This window comes from Coregonus clupeaformis, chromosome 12 (assembly GCF_020615455.1).
Source record: "Coregonus clupeaformis isolate EN_2021a chromosome 12, ASM2061545v1, whole genome shotgun sequence".
NCBI lineage: Eukaryota > Metazoa > Chordata > Actinopteri > Salmoniformes > Salmonidae > Coregonus > Coregonus clupeaformis.
This window is the reverse complement of record NC_059203.1, coordinates 10,692,192-10,710,835: the sequence shown is the minus strand read 5'-3', so window position 1 is coordinate 10,710,835 and position 18,644 is coordinate 10,692,192. Positions and strand designations below refer to the sequence as shown.

Sequence of the window (18,644 nt, the reverse complement as noted above, 5' to 3'; positions counted from 1 at the left end):
ACACACACACACACACACACACACACACACACACACACACTTCAAGACAGCCACTAAAGTTAAAATAATAAATACCATGCATTCTTTAAAAATAGCATCAAGAATAGTTATTTATTAGAACAAGAATAATGCAGTGCTCATCAATATACATGAATATATGTGCCAGTCAGTAGAGTAGACGATCTTTGGCCACATGAATGCAACAAATTAAGCGTCATTTTCGATCCCGCTAGGTAAGCCGAACATACCCGTAATTGGACGAGAATTGCCGAATCGTCTGTCCTGCCGGACTGGAAGCGGCAACAACGCCATGTTAACGAAGTCTCATCTCCGTGGGAAAATAATTAGCTAGCTATAGAAAAATCAGTTGTTGAAAACAAATGTTAAATTATCGAAGGAGGAAACACACCGGCGACAGTGCTCGGAAGAACTGAACCGGATCTGCAGAGGTCCTGGACGGGCAAGGGAGGCAAACCTCCCACCGTCCCCATGAATAACACCATAGACCCGAACAGCGACTTTCCATGAAAAAAGCTTTTCTGCGTTGCTAATAGCTAGCTAGCCCTGTCGGCAAAGGGATTTGCGGCCTGCTTCAATAATATTAAACGCTTGCTAGCTATATTTATGCAAGCTAGATATATTTTGTTTCAGTATTTATTAGTGTATTGTTTATTTTTTTTGCAATGAGTTTGCCGACGAAAATAGTCACCAAACCCGCCACTGTCGCAGTAAGTGGACCTGGAACTGGCCCATCTCCGTCGAGCCAACTGCGGGCTACCCTGACCTCGGTGTCTTTACCACCAGGAGCCCCAGGTGCTCCTCAGCCGAACGCCGTGCCGCCACCTCAGTATCCTTCATTGGCAGGAATGCCCCTGCAATCTCTTGGTCAGGTATTCGGGGAAAACACATTTATGTAGCTAGTTAGTAACGTTATTGGTTAGAGGTTGGATGCGGGTGAATGACTGATGTTTCAAAGAGCAGGGAGGGGACAATTTAGCTTGCTAGGTAGTTGGCTAACAGATGAGTGGCTTGTTGACTAACGTTACTTACTAAGCTAGCTAGGCAACGTAGCTAAACGGCAGATAATTGATTTTGAAGCATTTTGTTGGCCAATGGCAATGCAAATTGATATTGTGTATATGTGGATCAGAAACTACGGGCTAACTAACATCACACTCAATTTGACGAGTTGGTGTAGGCTAGCTAACTGCTAGTAGAGGGCCACCGGCTTTGTTCGGTTTACCGGTAGCTAGCTAGCCAGCCACTTTCATATTAGATAGGTAGGTTCATATGCAACTGAAGACACTTAGTAACGGCTAACTAATCCGGCTAGCCTATTGGCTAACTATTTTATTGGGGGAAGTCTTTGTGAGAGATGAGAGGGTTTTGGGTGGACCAGCTAACTAGATTTTGTAGCCATCATCCTAAAACTATAACGTTAGTTATTCTTGCTAACTAGTATGAGTGAACGTAAACTAGGGAACTAGCTAGTTACATGGGCCTAGGATCCCCTCCCCGGTTTCCATAGAAGTGATGCTAACGCCAGTTGTTATTTAGCTAGCTAGGCCGTAGTTGCACCGGGTAGTAGATGACAGCCGGTGCAACACCTGTATGCCCATCTTGACAGGGGAGTGTCGCCAGGCATTTGGTTGTTGTTAGCAATGTGTGCTACTTTACTGTAGTACGGTAGTACTAGTGTAATGAGTCTGATCCAGTTTGCGTTTATTCCTATTTTATTTGTAGTTAGGGATATGTTTAATTGTGCATATTTCATGATTGTATGAATGACATTCAGTAAGCCTAGCTAGCTATGTCAAGTCACTGCGTATTGAGACTCGTGACGTTTGGATTCTTTTGACAGCTACCTTGCTGTCCAGTTTGTGTTGCATCATCATAATGTGTCATGATTCAAATATAATTTTTGTGAACAGAAATTGATCAAGAGCATTTCCCCCACTTCAGAAACCCTTGGTCCCTGTCAACACTTGATCCCAGTGAAATTATTCTTCCAAATAAGACCTCCTAAAAACCATTCCTTACTTGATTTGTACAGACTGTGAATATCAACTTTGAGTCCTAATCAGTTTGAGATGGATACTTGCTAATGGTCATTTAAAGTTAGGACCTATTCTAGTGGCTTTTTATGATTAAAACATATTATGATTTCAATCTAATGTCCAGTCATAATGGAAGTATTGTGTACAGAGTGCACATGCTGCTGTTTTGTGGTTGCATTGTTATTCATGCTATTCTGTGAAGTCGTATTGTCACCACCTGTTTTGTATACAGCTCGGTGGTGGTGGTTTGAAGATTAGGTTGAATTAGCTTCTTGCCTATAACAGTGATGGTGTGCTTCAGAGACAGCATTTCTGTGGTATCCAGAGTGTTCCAAGGGTCTTAATTAGCTTCTTTCACATTTTAGGGTGTTGGGCTTACAAGCTCTGTTCAGTGGTGCTCTGTGTCTCAGTGATCTCTGCACTGCTTGTGGTCTAGATTAATATTAATTAGTATTTCATCCTGTTCAACTGTGACTCCTTCATGCCCCGTGGCGCTCAGGTGGGACTGTTCCACACAGTCTGATAATGGAAGATTCTTCAGGCCTTTTGCAGCTTTCATTTCTATATTTCATTTTTATCGAATATTTGTTTGCATGTCAATTGGGTACCTAACAGGTTCCATAAACTAATTCTGCCATGTAACCACCACTTGGCCAGTATTGTTATAGGTTGAGCAAAGAAAAGTTTAGGCTACAACAGCGAGGTGACAGATAAGATGCATCAAACTACGCAGATTTCTCTCTGTCTATAGAAAAACATCAATGTCATTAAACTCACTGACCCTCCTGGTGTCTGCCCCTCCTCCCTGCCTCCCTGAGGTCAAAAGTGTGGGAACATGTTATTCTCTGTCTGCCCTCTCCTCTCAATGGATTTCCGTGTGTGTGTAGGCTGAGATTGTGGGTAGGCGGGGCTAGTTGCTACTCCTGGTTGCCAGAGAGAAACCCTGTGCATGCGGCTACTGCTGCACTCCCCAGACAATGGCGGTGCTGCTTAGCATTCAGCACGAGAGGCCAAGGCGGCGCTTCCCACCATCTGACAACAAAGGCCCAGGTCAGCCTACAGTAGTGCCCTATAAAATCTGCGTTGCGGACGGAATCACGGAATCTAGACATTCAGACGGATTTCAACATTATTAAAAAATTTATTAATTTGTCGAAGTTAATCATAAGACATGAACAAAATGCATCAGTGATTCGTATTTTCCTGCAACTTTCTGAAACGTACAGGAATGCCCCTGTGTGTGTGTGGTGCGCATGCATATGTGTACACTTTAGCGATGATGCTAATGATGACCGTCTTCTGGTAGAGATGGAAAGGCTTTCCAAAAACCCTTCTCAATTAATGGTTAACTACAAAGTAGCCTATGCCTACCTGGTAGAATGATATCATGATATAAATTTGTTTTGCAAACTCTGCAGTCATATGAGCTCTACAGAAACATTGCTAACCAAACAATGGATTCTGGCTGGTGCCCAAAATCAAAATGTCTTAGATTTTTCCCAGACATGGTCTCCTGATGTGGTTTAAGCATTGTTGTGGACTTACAGTGTATTTGGAAAGTATTCAGACCCCTTGACTTTTCCCACATTTTGTTACGTTACAGCCTTATTCTAAAATGGATTAAATAAATATTTGTCCTTCTTAATCTATACACAATACTCCATAATAACAAAGCGAAAATAGGTTTTTATGTTCTTTTGCGAATGTATTAATAATAAAAAACAGATATACCTTATTTACATAAGCATTCAGACCCTTTGCTATGATACTCGAAATAGAGCTCAGGTCCATCCTGTTTCCATTGATCATCCTTGATGTATCTACAACTTGATTGGAGTCCCCCTGTGGTACTCCAATGTTTCTACTATTGATTGGACATGATTTGGAAAGGCACACACCTGTCTATATAAGGTCCCACAGTTGACAGTGCATGTCAGAGCAAAAACCAAGCAATGAGGTGGAAGGAATTGACCGTAGAGCCCACAGACAGGATTGTGTCGAGGCACAGATCTGGGAAAGGGCACCAAAAAATGTCTGCAGCATTGAAGGTCTCCAAGAGAACAGTGGCCTCCATAATTCTTAAATGGAAGAAGTTTGGAACCACCAAGTCTCCTCCTAGAGCTGACCGCCCGGCCAAACTGAGCAATCAGGGGAGAAGGGCCTTGTTCAGGGAGGTGACCAAGAACCCGATGGTCACTCTGAAGGAGCTCTAGAGTTCCTCTGTGGAGATGGGAGAACCTTCCAGAAGGACAACCATCTCTGCAGCTCACCAACAATCAGGCCTTTATGGTAGAGTGGCCAGACGGAAGCCACTCCTCAGTAAAAGGCACATGACAGCCTGCTTGGAGTATGCCAAAAGGCATCTAAAGACTCTCAGACCATGAGAAACAAGATTCTCTGGTCTGATGAAACCAAGATTGAACTCTTTGGCCTAATTGCCAAGCGTCACGTCTGGAGGAAACCTGGCACCATCCCTACGGTGAAGCATGGTGGTGGCAGCATGATGCTGTGGGGATGTTTTTCAGCGGCAGGGACTGGGAGACTAGTCCGGATCGAGGGAAAGATGAACGGAGCAAAGTACAGAGAGATCCTTGATGAAAACCTGCTCCAGAGCGCTCAGGACCTCAGACTGGGGTGAAGGTTCACCTTCCAACAGGATAACGACACTAAGCACACAGCCAAGACAACGCAGGAGTGGCTTTGGGACAAGTCTCTGAATGTCCTTGAGTGGCCCAGCCAGAGCCCGGACTTGAACCCGATCGAACATCTCTGGAGAGACCTGAAAATAGCTGTGCAGCGATGCTCCCCATCCAACCTGACAGAGCTTAAGAGGATCTGCAGAGAAGAATGCGAGAAACTCCCAAAATACAAGTGTGCCAAGCTTGTAGCGTCATACCCAAGAAGACTCGAGGCTGTAATTGCTGCCAAAGGTGCTTCAACAAGGTACTGATGAAAGAGTCCGAATACTTATGTAAATGTGATATTTCAGCTTTTTATTTTTAATAACTTTGCTAACATTTCTAAAAACCTGTTTTTGCTTTGTCATTATGGGGTATTGTGTGTAGATTGATGAGAAAAAAAAACTATTTAATCAATTTTAGAATAATGCTGTAACGTAACAAAAGGCCACCCTTCTCCCCACTCGCTCAGTCTTTATTTTGTATCATTTTTTATTCAACTCTTTCTACCGTCATCGCTTTATTCTTGTCTTCCACTTTACTTTCTAATATTATTTTGGTATTATCTTATCATGAGCAAATTAACTTGTTAAAATGAATTAATGTGGCATTATGGGTGTGTTCCACTGATTAGAAACAGCATGGAACAGTGAGGTTATTGTTAGAATTCAGTGCAGCCTTTGATGTTATTGATCATAAATTGTTATTGAAGAAACTCACTTGCTATGGCTTTACATCACCTGCCATCACATGGTTGGAGAGTTATTTATCCAATAGAACCCAGAGTGTTCTTCAATGGAAGCTTCTCTAATTAAGCAATTAAGTGGTCCTCTGTAGCTCAGCTGGTAGAGCACGGCGCTTGTAACGCCATGGTAGTGGGTTCGATCCCCGGGACCACCCATACGTAAAAATGTATGCACGCATGACTGTAAGTCGCTTTGGATAAAAGCGTCTGCTAAATGGCATATTATTATTATATTATTATAAGCAATAATGCCCGAGAGGGTGTGGTATATGGCCAATATACCACGGCTAAGGGCTGTTCTTAAACACGACGCTAAGTTACAAACGTAATTAGAGCAGTAAAAATAACTTTTTTGTCATACCCGTGGTATACGGTCTGATATATCATGGCTGTCAGCCAATCAGCATTCAGGGCTTGATCCACCCAGTTTATAACATCAGTTATACAACGGGTGGGTATAATCCTGAATGCTGATTGGTTAAAACCGCATTCAAGCCGGTGTCTATTCCACAAGTTACCACCGGCTAAATCTATGATGTTAAAATGCCTATTTACTCTGTTCCATCTGACTGTGCAATCCATTGTCTCATCAGCCCAGCCAGGCACTTTATGAACTTGATCTCCACTATAAAAAGAATCTAGACATTATCTCACATTTCTTTTCGACTAACATTTATATATACAGTTGAAGTTGGAAGTTTACATACACCTTAGCCAAATAAATTTAAACTCAGTTTTTCACAATTCCTGACATTTAATCCTAGTAAAAATTCCCTGTCTTAGGTCAGTTATGATCACCACTTTATTTTAAGAATGTGGAATGTCAGAATAGTAGTAGTAGAGTGATTTATTTAAGCTTTTATTTAATCACATTCCCAGTTGGTCAGAAGTTTACATACACTCAATTAGTATTTGGTAGCATTGCCTTTAAATTGTTTAACTCAAAAGTTTCGGGTAGTCTTCCACAAGCTTCCCACAATAAGTTGGGTGAATTTGGCCCATTCCTCCTGATAGAGCTGGTGTAACTGAGTCAGGTTTGTAGTCAGGTTTGCCACCCCCGTGCTTCACGGTTGGGATGGTGTTCTTCGGCTTGCAAGCACTCCCTTTTTCCTCCAAACATAACGATGGTCATTATGGCCAAACAGTTCTATTTTTTTTCATCAGACCAGAGGACATTTCTCCAAAAAGTACGATCTTTGTCCCCATGTGCAGTTGCAAACCGTAGTCTGGCTTTTTTATGGCGGTTTTGGAGCGGTGGCTTCTTCCTTGCTGAGCGGCCTTTCAGGTTATGTCGATGTAGGACTTGTTTTACTGTGGATATAGATACTTTTGTACCTGTTTCCTCCAGCATCTTCACAAGGTCCTTTGCTGTCGTTCTGGGATTGATTTGCACTTTTTGCACCAAAGTACGTTCATCTCTAGGAGACAGAACGCGTCTCCTTCCTGAGTGGTATGACAGCTGCGTGGTCCCATGGTGTTTATACTTGCGTACTATTGTTTGTACAGAAGAACGTGGTACCTTCAGGCGTTTGGAAATTGTTCCCAAGGATGAACCAGACTTGTGGAGGTCTACAATTGTTTTTCTGAGGTCTTGGCTGATTTCTTTTGATTTTCCCATGATGTCAAGCAGAGCCACTGAGTTTGAAGGTAGGCCTTGAAATACATCCACAGGTACACCTCCAATTGACTCAAATGATGTCAATTAGCCTATCCGAAGCCAATCTAAAGCCATGACATCATTTTCCAAGCTGTTTAAAGGCACAGTCAACTTAGTGTATGTAAACTTCTGACCCACTGGAATTGTGATACAGTGAATTATAAGTGAAATAATCTGTCTTTAAACAATTGTTGGAAAAATTACTTGTGTCTTTCACAAAGTAGATGTCCTAACCGACTTGCCAAAACTATAGTTCGTTAACAAGACATTTGTGGAGTGGTTGAAAAACAAGTTTTAATGACTCCAACCTAAGTGTATGTAAACTTCCGACTTCAACTGTATATATACAAAGAACTATCAATAGAAAACAGGTCAAACTAAACAGAGTGCAACTAGTTTGCTGTCTTTCCAGCTTCAGTTTGAAGTGATTGTGTTATTGGCTAGCTCCTCTGAACAAGTGTCCTGACGAGAGAGCACATTTTCTACGCCAGGTGAAATCGCACATCATTATCTCATTGTTATGAAGGTATCCAAATGTCACTAGAAAACAGCTAAAACAAACGCAAATGCAGCTACTTTGCTGTTATTCTGGCTGCACTGTTTGACGTGACTACAAGTTAGCCGTAGTTGGCTAGCTAGCAAGCAAGGGATAAGAACGTTGCCAGCCAGTATGGCAATGGAACATTTAGAAAGTACTGAACGACTGTGTCTCGTCTCTGGCAACCGAACCAATAAAACGAACAACCAGCCGGCTTGGGTAGCAACCCTAGATTTGTGTCGGGACTATATCTTGTGGAAGGATGAAATAGTATGAATAAATTAATCAATAACATTTTTTATGAAAATATGTCAATCATTATTTGAATATGTTGGGAACCCGTTGTATTAAAGTGTTGATGTACTTAAATATGTACAGTACAGTGTCCCTCATTGCAGTTGCCTTGGGCCGTTACTCTTCTCTATTTCTACAAATAATTTGCCACTGGTCTTAAACGATGCTAGAATTACTATATGTGGATGATTCCACACTGAACATGTCAGCACCCAAAGCCAGTGAGCTCACTGAAATTCTAAATAAGGAGTTAGTCAGTATCAGAATGGGTGATTTAATAATAAACTGGTCTGAAATACATCTAAAACTAAAAGCATTGTATTTGGTTCAAAACATTCTCTACGACCTAAACCTCAACTGGAGTTATGCATAGAAAATCTTTGCCTGTGTGTAGGCTACCTGCATGCACAGTCTACTGTAGCTACAGACGTTACAGGCTTGATTCAGATTTTTTTAATTTTTTATTAGAGAACAATGGATTAACTTTTTCAATGCTAGTTAAGGATACTATAGTTATCACGTTTCACATTGGATTTCTTAACTACAAAAAGGTATGATGTGTTTTTATTTTAAATCTGTTGCCGCTCTGCACACACAAGCTTGTTAGCTAGCGGCATTATGTATAATGTAATGGAACTGAGTCATGATCAAGGGCTAGCACTGGTCCAATGTTAGTTCAGCCAAACCTCTGAAGTTCAAAAACATTCAAAGTTCCTTCATAGAAGCCGCTCCTCCGTAGGTATAATTCTGTGGGCCTAATTCTGATAATTCATATCATAACAACAACATGCCCAGCGCTCTCCTCACCCACAGAATTTCAGTCGCATGTCGCACACTACACTTGTCTGTCCAATGCATGTACATAGCTTTGCCCCCTCCATAGCAAGCTGTACTAACCATTGGTGAAGTCGTTTATTGTTGAGCTAAATGTTTTTTAAAAATATCGATTTCAGAGGTTTAAAAAGGAAAAGAAAGGAACTAAATAAACATATTTTTTGGTTAGAACCGGTTCAGAACTTTATTTTGCTGCTCGGAACAGTGGAACGGAACCAAAAAAATAATGATTCTAATCAGAACGAAACGATGGAATGGCGTGGACTGTGAGGGGACAAACAGACACGCTCTAACATGCACATAATTATTTTGTTAAATTGTTTTGTATACATTTTTCGTGGTTTGTATGTTGTTGTATTTTAAATTTGTGACTGTCCTTGTCTATCAGTGCTTTCTTACTTGTCATGTCTTGTTTTTGTGTGGACCCCAGGAAGAGTATCTTCTGCTTCCGCAAAAGCTAATGGGGATCCAAATAACCCGTTAGAGTTTAGGACAGGTGCGTCATGTTGAAATGTTCTCATAAGCCCACTCACTGTTGGCGATAAAAATAAACTGCTGAGGAGTTCTGAGTTAGCATTCAGACGGCCCAGGTCTAGCCTACGCCTTGCAGGCAGGGAGTGTCTCACTCCTCAACCTCCTTTCTAGGTTTTTTAACTGATTCTTGTACTTAAATATCTTTGAATTTACAGACGAGAGACCTAGTGCTATTTTGCACTGTGAATGTTAGATTATATGCTGGTTACTAGTTTATAGGTATGCCAAAGTGCAGTCATTTGAACCCCAACATTTAGCCTAGAGAATCATTTTGCAGTGCTTTCAGGCGTCCGCAACTGCTTCTGTATGTTATGGAGGGATAGTGTCCTCAAACTGATTTAAAAGCCCAAGGCACACTTTGATGGCTGTTACTAAAGACCGGAGACTTTTCATTTAAATTATAGTTAAGTCAACCGTACATTTTCTCAAGAATCTTACTCCAAGATCTGCTAAAGGGGTCTGAATAAGCTAAATTCCCATGCATTGTCAGTAGTAGGCCAACTGTAGTGAGAGAGCAGTCCCAGGCCACAGCAGGCAGCATCTTGAACCCTGTGTTTATTCAGTGCTGTGAGAGCCTGGTCTGGTGGGCCAGCAGAGTGGAATACAGTGAAGAGGTGGTTTTGTGTCTGCACAATCTGGCCTCCAGTCACATCCTGTGCCTCCGCTCTGAACCCGCTGCACTCTGCCTCAGGTAGGCTATAGCTCCAGGCTGCTACTGCTACAGGCTATAGCTACAGGGCAGACTGGGAGGGAGCCTCAGGGTAAGTCACTGTACTATTAGACGGGTAGAGAAGAAGATTCTGTAGTAAGGCACTAAACCATAATTGCTCCAGGGTCGCCGTTGATAATGGCAGACCCTGCCACTCTCTGAGGGTGTCTCGGGCAGTTGGGATGTCGGATAGGATTAAATGCATAGAAATAGAATGAATAGAACGGACAAATCATGAATGGGGACTCCCATATTCTATTCATTCAATTTTTTAAATACATTTAATCATATCCGATAGGCGAAGTCCAGATAACTTTTGAAAAACTGGGCTCTGGTGATTTTTTTGTTGTTGAGATTTCTGCCAACATTTTGTCTGGAATTGATTCTCACAGCAACACTTTTTAGTTCATGTAATTTGTTTGTGGAGCAGTCAAGTCAGCAGAAAATCCTATTTGACTTTCTAACTCTGAACTACTCCCTCTCCCTTTCTCTTGTTATATCAGCACCTCTCTCTCTGTCTCTCTCCCACATACACACTCAGCACATAAGTGGCTTTACATTAAGCTAATGATGATGCAGGGACCCCAGCGGCTTTTCCTCTTTTGCTGGCTCTGAATGGGGCAGGTCGTGGACAGGGGGGTGGCCTTCAAAGGCAAAATAGGGGTCGGGACTCAGGAGGAATAGAGTGTGGGGGGATTGCCTGTAGCAGTGGCCCCAGAATGATTGGTAATGAACTAACTTGCAGAACCTGGTGATCTATATCAGAGCCTGAACCTGAGATGGGCTTTGGGGTTATGTTTAGGATTTTAGAGACAGGGCTGGCCTGGCAGGGAGGCCACGGAGCAGATTGGCTCAGAAAGTTGGTGTTTGATTTGTCTGTGTTAGCATCAGGGTGCAGTGTCTGTCTACTGAGCTGTGATAGGTGCCCTTCTATGCCCTTCACAGATCACTGTTTTACATGTATGTAAAAAGGTTGCTGTCTGGGGCAGACCAGGCTTTCCCTTTCCTGGTTTCACTGTGTTCTCTCTGCTGCATCAAAACCTGACAAAAAAAAAAGATTGTTTCAACAAGTAGCCTAAGTTCCCTACAGTTGCTATAGCCCACTTGTTATCCAGTCCCTATTGGCCACATGTAGCTATGAGCTGATTACCTGGCTGTGCATAATTGTACAGGCATTCGTTTTCTCTCGTCTGATCCCTTGGCCTTTTGTTACTCTAATAGATGACATATTTTCCTCCGCTGTCGCTGCAGAAACTAAATAAATCTCAGACTGACTAATTAGTGTGGTCAGCCACTCTCATGAGTGGCTTGTGCTTGCAGGGTTGAGTGGGTAGTGCCAGTGCCTCTGATGGTAATATGTAGGTATGCTTATCACTGTAAGGCCCAGTGGAATTTGGCTTTCATTTTTACATTTACGTCATTTAGCAGACGCTCTTATCCAGAGCGACTTACAGTTAGTGCATACATTATTCTTTTAAATTTTCATACCCCATGGGAATCGAACCCACAACCCTGGCGTTGCAAACGCCATGCTCTACCAACTGAGCTACCTCCCTACCGGCCATTCCCTCCCCTACCCTGGACGACGCTGGGCCAATTGTGCGCCGCCCCATTGGTCTCCCGGTTGCGGCCGGCTACAGCAGAGCCTGGATTCGAACCAGGATCTCTAGTGGCACAGCTAGCACTGCATAACAAGATATGGTAGCTAGGACACTGGCTTTTGTTGACACCAGTTGCTTCCCCTCCAGTTGCCCTTAAGATTCAAGTCTAAGCCACATGTTGCCAAATGCATTGATGGATTCACAATCTTTATGAATAATTTTGTTTGAACAAAGTCTTGCAAAGGGATTTGGTTATGCAATTCAGCGCTAAAGAGCAATTGCAGCAATCGGATCAGATTGTAATTTCAGTAAGAGTCATGCGGTCCCTCCTGCCAAATCCCTGGGGGTGTCAGCTGTCTCGTCTCACCTGATCATTTTCCCCTCTGCAGTCATGCAGCCTGCTAACCTCTGACCCCTGAAGCCAGTGGAGATAAGGGCCCCTGCAGGAAAGGAAAAAGTGAGTGAGGGAGAGAGTGAGATTGGGGGGAGGAGGGTGGGATTTCGGGAATGGCAAAAAAGTTTGAGGGGAAAGCAAGAAAGCCAGACGCTCTTATTTCCTTGTAATCATGTGACCAGTGTGTGTGTGTGTGTGCCTCTGTCTGTAAGTCCCAACAAACTGCCTGAACAGGTTACTGAGGTCCTCTCCTCTGTCTGGCATCCCTCTGCCCTCTTTTCATCAGTCTCATCACTCTTTAGCAGTCACTGATAAACATCAGAGTCCTGACTCATGATCACGTCAACAACCCTATCTGGAAATAGAAAGCCTGGCCCTGGTTAAGGGGATCTTTTAAGTAGACTAGGCCTAGATGTGAGACAGTACATTTAAGGAATTTATTTTAAGCAGTCATGATTGACCTATTGAGTTAAGAGATTCTAAAATTACCTTTGAATTTGGTACCTTGAATTAACTTAATTTTTTGAATAAAATCAGCCATCTGGAATGCTAACATTCCTAGAGTGGGAGTTTTGGAAATCCATGTCGGGATTTCCCTTTGACACGCACACTCCCTGGTAAAGGAACACAGTGTACTCTTGGAGATGGAGCATTTAGGGAGGGGGGCAAGCGGTGTCGGGTATTGGGGAAACATTGGCAAAAAAATTGCTAAAGGAACTAGAGAACTTGCAGACAAAGACGTGATAAACTTGTACTGTACGAAAGTTTGAATTGAAAGAATAGTGGTTTTACCAGATGTAAGAAATTGCTGTTTAGTACAGAACATTAATGTCCCAAAGCATGTGAATGTGTCCCTGCTGTTGTTGACCTTGTTGATGCCCCCACCTTTGACCCGTTTTGGCCTTAAGTTGACCCTTTTCCAGAATTTTCCTTAATATGACGCGTCCCAGGATCCCTCGGGTTCAGCCATCCCTGGACGACCGCATCTTCCCCACACAGCCCGGTGTCACTGCCGTCTACAGCGTGAGTACACACACACACACACATGCTGCACCACAGATGCATACGCTCATACCACACATGCTGGTTGTGAACAATAGCAAGCATGCCTCACAACCACATATCTCATGTCTGACACACTGCAGGGCGCCAGACTGCGACCATTTAGTCACATTTTGCGACCCTTTGACTTGGCTCTGCGAGTTAAATGTTTCATTGGTCGCATCGGTGCTAGCTGCATATTCTACATGGTCACTAGGGGTGTCACGGTTCACCAAACCCACAGTTTGATATTGTGTTTTTGGGGTCACGTTTTGGTACAGCAGGAAAATGTAATGCAATTAACAATGTTCAGCATTCACAATGTTCCTGGCATTGCCTGTTGTGACAGGATTGTTATGTTGGGCCTAGTGCTGTTACGGTGACCGTATTACCGCCACACCGGCGGTCATGAGTCATGTCAGCAGTCAAATTCCACGTGACCGTTTAGTCACGGTAATTAGGCTTCTCCAAGCTCTGATGCTGCTGCTGGTCATTAGTAGCCTACCAAACTTGCTAACTGCCTGGTACTCAGCACTCTATTGTCCCTCTAATCACTCTGACATCAATGCAAATGGAATCGAAAATCTAATCAAACACTTCATGAGAGCCCATGAGCTCATATTGTGCAACATTTCTATAGGCTATGCAATTACGTGAGTAAACAGTGATGGCCTCTTTTTAAAAAGAGGATCCCATCAGCTTTATATAGGCTAGGCCTACTATATTTATTTCTCAACTTTCCTAATATTAAGCACATTGCTTCTCTTTACAACAGGAGTATAGCCTACCTGGCTGGCATGAAAATGAACCACGGGAAAAGCCTCCTCCATTCGCTATTTAAGTGCATAGATTTACATTTACATTTAAGTAATTTAGCAGACGCTCTTATCCAGAGCGACTTACAAATTGGTGCATTCAACTTAGGAAAGCCAGTGGGACAACCACATCTTGATCACAGTAAGTACACTTCTTCAAACAAGCAGCTGTGAGCAAAGTCAGTGCAATCAGGGACAACTACATCTCGATCACAATAAGTACATTTCTTTAAACAAGTCAGTGCTAGCAGGTGAAATAAGTCAGGTGTTAGTTTAGACAAAAGACAGTGGTAGTAAAGGGGGGGTAGAAGGATTACTATTCCAGGTATTCCTTAAAGAGGTAGGGTTTCAAGTGTCTCCGGAAGGTGGTCAGTGACTCCGCTGTCCTGGCGTCGTGGGGGAGCTTGTTCCACCATTGGGGTGCCAGAGCAGCGAATAGCTTTGACTGGGCTGAGCGGGAACTGTGCTTCCGTAGAGGTAGGGGGGCTAGCAGGCCAGAGGTGGATGAACGTAGTGCCCTCGTTTGGGTGTAGGGTCTGATCAGCCTGAAGATAAGGAGGTGCCGTTCCCCTCACAGCTCCATAGGCAAGCACCATGGTTTTGTAGTAGATGCAAGCTTCAACTGGAAGCCAGTGGAGTGTACGGAGGAGCGGGGTGACGTGAGAGAACTTGGGAAGGTTGAACACCAGACGGGCTGCAGCGTTCTGGATAAGTTGCAGGGGTTTAATGGCACAGACAGGGAGCCCAGCCAACAGCGAGTTGCAGTAATCCAGACGGGAGATGACAAGTGCCTGGATTAGGACCTGTGCTGCTTTCTGTGTAAGGTAGGGTCGTACTCTGCGAATGTTGTAGAGCATGAACCTGCAGGATCGGGTCACCGCTTTGATGTTAGCAGAGAACGACAGGGTGTTGTTCAGGGTCTCGCCAAGGTTCTTTGCACTCTGGGAGGAGGACACAATGGAGTTGTCAACCATGATGGCGAGATCATGGAGCGGGCAGTCCTTCCCCGGGAGGAAGAGCAGCTCCGTCTTGCCGAGGTTCGGCTTGAGGTGGTGATCCGACATCCACACTGATATGTCTGCCAGACATGCAGAGATGCAATTCGCCACCTGGTTAATCAAAAGGGGGGGAAAGGAGAACATTAATTGTGTGTCGTCTGCGTAGCAATGATAGGAGAGACCATGTGAGGATATGACCGAGCCAAGTGACTTGGTGTATAGAGAGAATAGGAGAGGGCCTATAACTGAGCCAGTGGTGAGAGCACGTGGTGCGGAGACAGATTCTCGCCACGCCACCTGGTAGTGACCTGTCAGGTAGGACACAATCCAAGGGTGAGCAGCGCCGGAGATGCCCAACTCGGAGAGGGTGGAGAGGAGGATCTGATGGTTCACAGTATCAAAGGCAGCAGATAGGTCTAGAAGGATAAGAGCATAGGAGAGAGAGTTAGCTTTGGCAGTGCGGAGAGGTCATTCTGAGAGAGATAGCAGGAGAGTTGGCTAGAGACGGCACGCTCAAGAGTTTTGGAGAGAAAAGAAAGAAGGGATACTGGTCTGTAGTTGTTGACATCGGAGGGATCGAGTGTAGGTTTTTTGAGGAGGGGTGCAACTCTCGCCCTCATGAAGACGGAAGGGACATAGCCAGCGGTCAAGGATGAGTTGATGAGCGAGGTGAGGTAAGGGAGAAGGTCTCCGGAAATGGTCTGGAGAAGAGAGGAGGGGATAGGGTCAAGCGGGCAGGTTGTTGGGCGGCCGGCCGTCACAAGTCGCAAGATTTCATCTGGAGAGAGAGGGGAGAAAGAAGTCAAAGCATAGGGTAGGGCAGTGTGAGCAGGACCAACGGTGTCATTTGACTTAATAAATGAGGATCGGATGTCGTCAACCTTCTTTTCAAAATGGTTGACGAAGTCATCCACAGGGAGGGAGGAGGAGGAGGAGGAGGATTCAGCAGGGAGGAGAAGGTGGCAAAGAGCTTCCTAGGGTTAGAGGCAGAGGCTTGAAATTTAGAGTGGTAGAAAGTGGCTTTATAAGCAGAAACAGAGGAAGAAAAGGTAGAGAGGAGGGAGTGAAAAGATGACAGGTCCGCAGGGAGTCTAGTTTTCCTCCATTTCCGCTCGGCTGCCCGGAGCCCTGTTCTGTGAGCTCGCAATGAGTCGTCATGCCACGGAGCAGGAGGGAAGGACCGAGCCGGCCGGGAGGATAGGGGACATAGAGTCAAAAGATGCAGAAAGGGAGGAGAGGAGGGTCGAGGAGGCAGAATCAGGAGACCGGAGGGAGAAGGATTTAGCAGAGGGAAGAGATGATAGGATGGAAGAGGAGAGAGTAGCGGGAGAGAGAGAGAGAGAGAGAGCGAAGGTTGCGACGGCGCATTGCCATCTGAGTAGGGGCAGAGTGAGTGGTGTTGGAGGAGAGCGAGAGAGAAAAGGATACAAAATAGTAGTCGGAGACTTGGAGGGGAGTTGCAGTGAGATTAGTAGAAGAACAGCATCTAGTAAAGATGAGGTCAAGCGTTTTGCCTGCCTTGTGAGTAGGGGGGGGACAGTGAGAGGGTGAGGTCAAAAGAGGAAAAGAGTGGAAAGAAGGAGAGGCAGAGAGAAATGAGTCGAAGGCAGACGTCGGCAGGTTAAAGTCACCCAGAACTGTGAGGGGTGAGCCATCCTCAGGAAAGGAACTTATCAAGGCGTCAAGCTCATTGATGAACTCTCCAAGGGAACCTGGAGGGCGATAAATGACAAGGATGTTAAGCTTGAATGGGCCAGTGACTGTGACAGCATGGAATTCAAATGAGGAGATGGACAGATGGGTCAGGGGGAAAAGAGAGAATGTCCACTTGGGAGAGATGAGGATTTCTCTGCCACCGCTGCACTGACCAGATGCTCTCGGGGTATGCGAGAACACATGATCAGACGAGGAAAGAGCCGTAGGAGTAGCAGTGTTTTCAGTGGTAATCCATGTTTCCGTCAGCGCCAAGAAATCGAGAGACTGGAGGGTAGCATAGGCTGAGATGAACTCTGCCTTGTTGGCCGCAGAACAGCAGTTCCAGAGGCTGCCGGAGACCTGGAAATCCACGTGGGTCGTGTGCGCAGGGACCACCAGATTAGAGTGGTAGCAGCCACGTAGTGTGAAGCGGTTGTATGGCCTGTGCAGAGAGGAGAGAACAGGGATAGACAGACACATAGTTGACAGGCTACAGAAAAGGCTACAATAATGCAAAAGAGATCGGAATGAAATTAACTAAACATCTGGGGAGGCGAGAGAGCGGGGCCTCCCTCGACTAACTCCCGCAGAACAACTTGGCAGAACTGTCTTTGTTTCAGGGACAGTCTTCGTTTTGGGGACAGCCGCCGCAGACAGCTGCCGCTGAACAAAGATGTTGTGCTAATAACACTAAGCTAATTGCCTAGCACAAGTGTAGCCACTCCCCCTCCTATTGATTTGTAATCTGCAGAGAACAAAAGAAGTGGCTGGCCCTGCGTCCAGTGTGAATGGGTAGCAATCACTTTTTAAGCAGACTGGGTAGCTTACTAACTATGACAGACAGACAGAACCAACACAGTTTACAAGTTAAAACAATTCTACTTACAGAATCAAGCAGGATCCTTCCAAGACTATTAGTTGACATGTATTTTTTGACATGTATTTTTTTCCCCTGTCCCTGTTTCGATGTGCATGATAATGGTCCATTCTAAATCAAAACAAATTTCAAACATGTATTATTTAGTATATGTAAAGACAAGATTAAATCAAGAATAGGCTGATGGGTGACAATATTAGCCTATCACTTATGAATGATATATTATCACTTATGAATGATGCCCAGCTTGTGTGCAGTAAGGCAAGAAACAGCGCATGGCTTTTTGTTGCGACTTTTTCAAATCATAGTCGCACACCTCATGTAGCCTAGCCCATAGGCACATATGTTTTAATAAGGTTTGTATCACAACTAAAGTGGCCAAATAACTTCTTAAAATTAAGCACATTAATCCGCTTTACAACGGGTGTAGAGCCTAACTGGCATACATACGCAGTGAGTGAGTTTCAAGTTTGGGAAATATAATTTTCACCATAAAAATGCACCTTTTTATAATAAAAGCATTACATGCATAATCACATTTGGAGTCACTTTTGAGAATGGTGTTTTCCCACTAATGGAACATTTGCGCTTATAGCCTACAGCCGTGTGCGCATTGCTGCGCTTATAATGTGAAGAAATAGCCTAATAGTTTATCAACATTTTAAGCTTAAACGTTCTGATCTGTTGTGTCAGCCTCATTGCTTAAAAAATGTTTTTTGATGCTAGTGGTTGTGTTAATTTGGATTCTATCACATCCCACAACTATCCCAGACTATGTTTGGAATATTTATTTATCGCACAGAATAGAATAGGTCAACGTTTGTACTATGGGGGATAGTAGATTGACATAGGCTAGTGCTTTTGCTGTTCGTTAGGCCTGCTATCTTGTTGGCTGACGAAAAGTAAATGTGGACAGTTCTTCCAATATCGTCAATATGTGCCTCGGAATTGGATAAGGACACGCGCATTTGCGTCCCCAATGTGTCTGCCATCACTTTTAGCCTGTGAGAAAGACCGATCATTGTCGGAGAGCCATGTGAGTGAGCAGTGCTTCAGAGCACGCAGCCGGGAGAAAGGAATTATAGTTATTATATTCAGCCCATGGGGCACAACGGCAAAAAGGCATGGATTTGTTTAGGGGGCATTACGGCCACACAAAAAGGGATGCCGCCATGAA

At 44.2% G+C, this 18,644-nt stretch overlaps 1 protein-coding gene across 11 annotated transcripts in view; it reads left to right on the top strand.

Annotated features, from left to right (window-relative positions):
* Positions 1–270: 270 nt before the first annotated feature.
* LOC121577731 (eukaryotic translation initiation factor 4 gamma 3) overlaps positions 271–18,644 on the top strand; it is a 69,469-nt gene continuing 51,095 nt past the window's right edge. For 10 of the 11 annotated variants that reach the window (XM_041891568.2, XM_041891565.2, XM_041891564.2 and 7 more), the window contains exons 1-2: positions 271–847; positions 12,965–13,064. In XM_041891568.2, coding sequence (XP_041747502.2) covers positions 684–847; positions 12,965–13,064 — 264 coding nt within the window. In that variant the 5' untranslated portion in view covers positions 271–683. The remainder of the gene's footprint in view (positions 848–12,964; positions 13,065–18,644) is intronic. The other variant, XM_041891567.2, reaches the window with a different exon arrangement.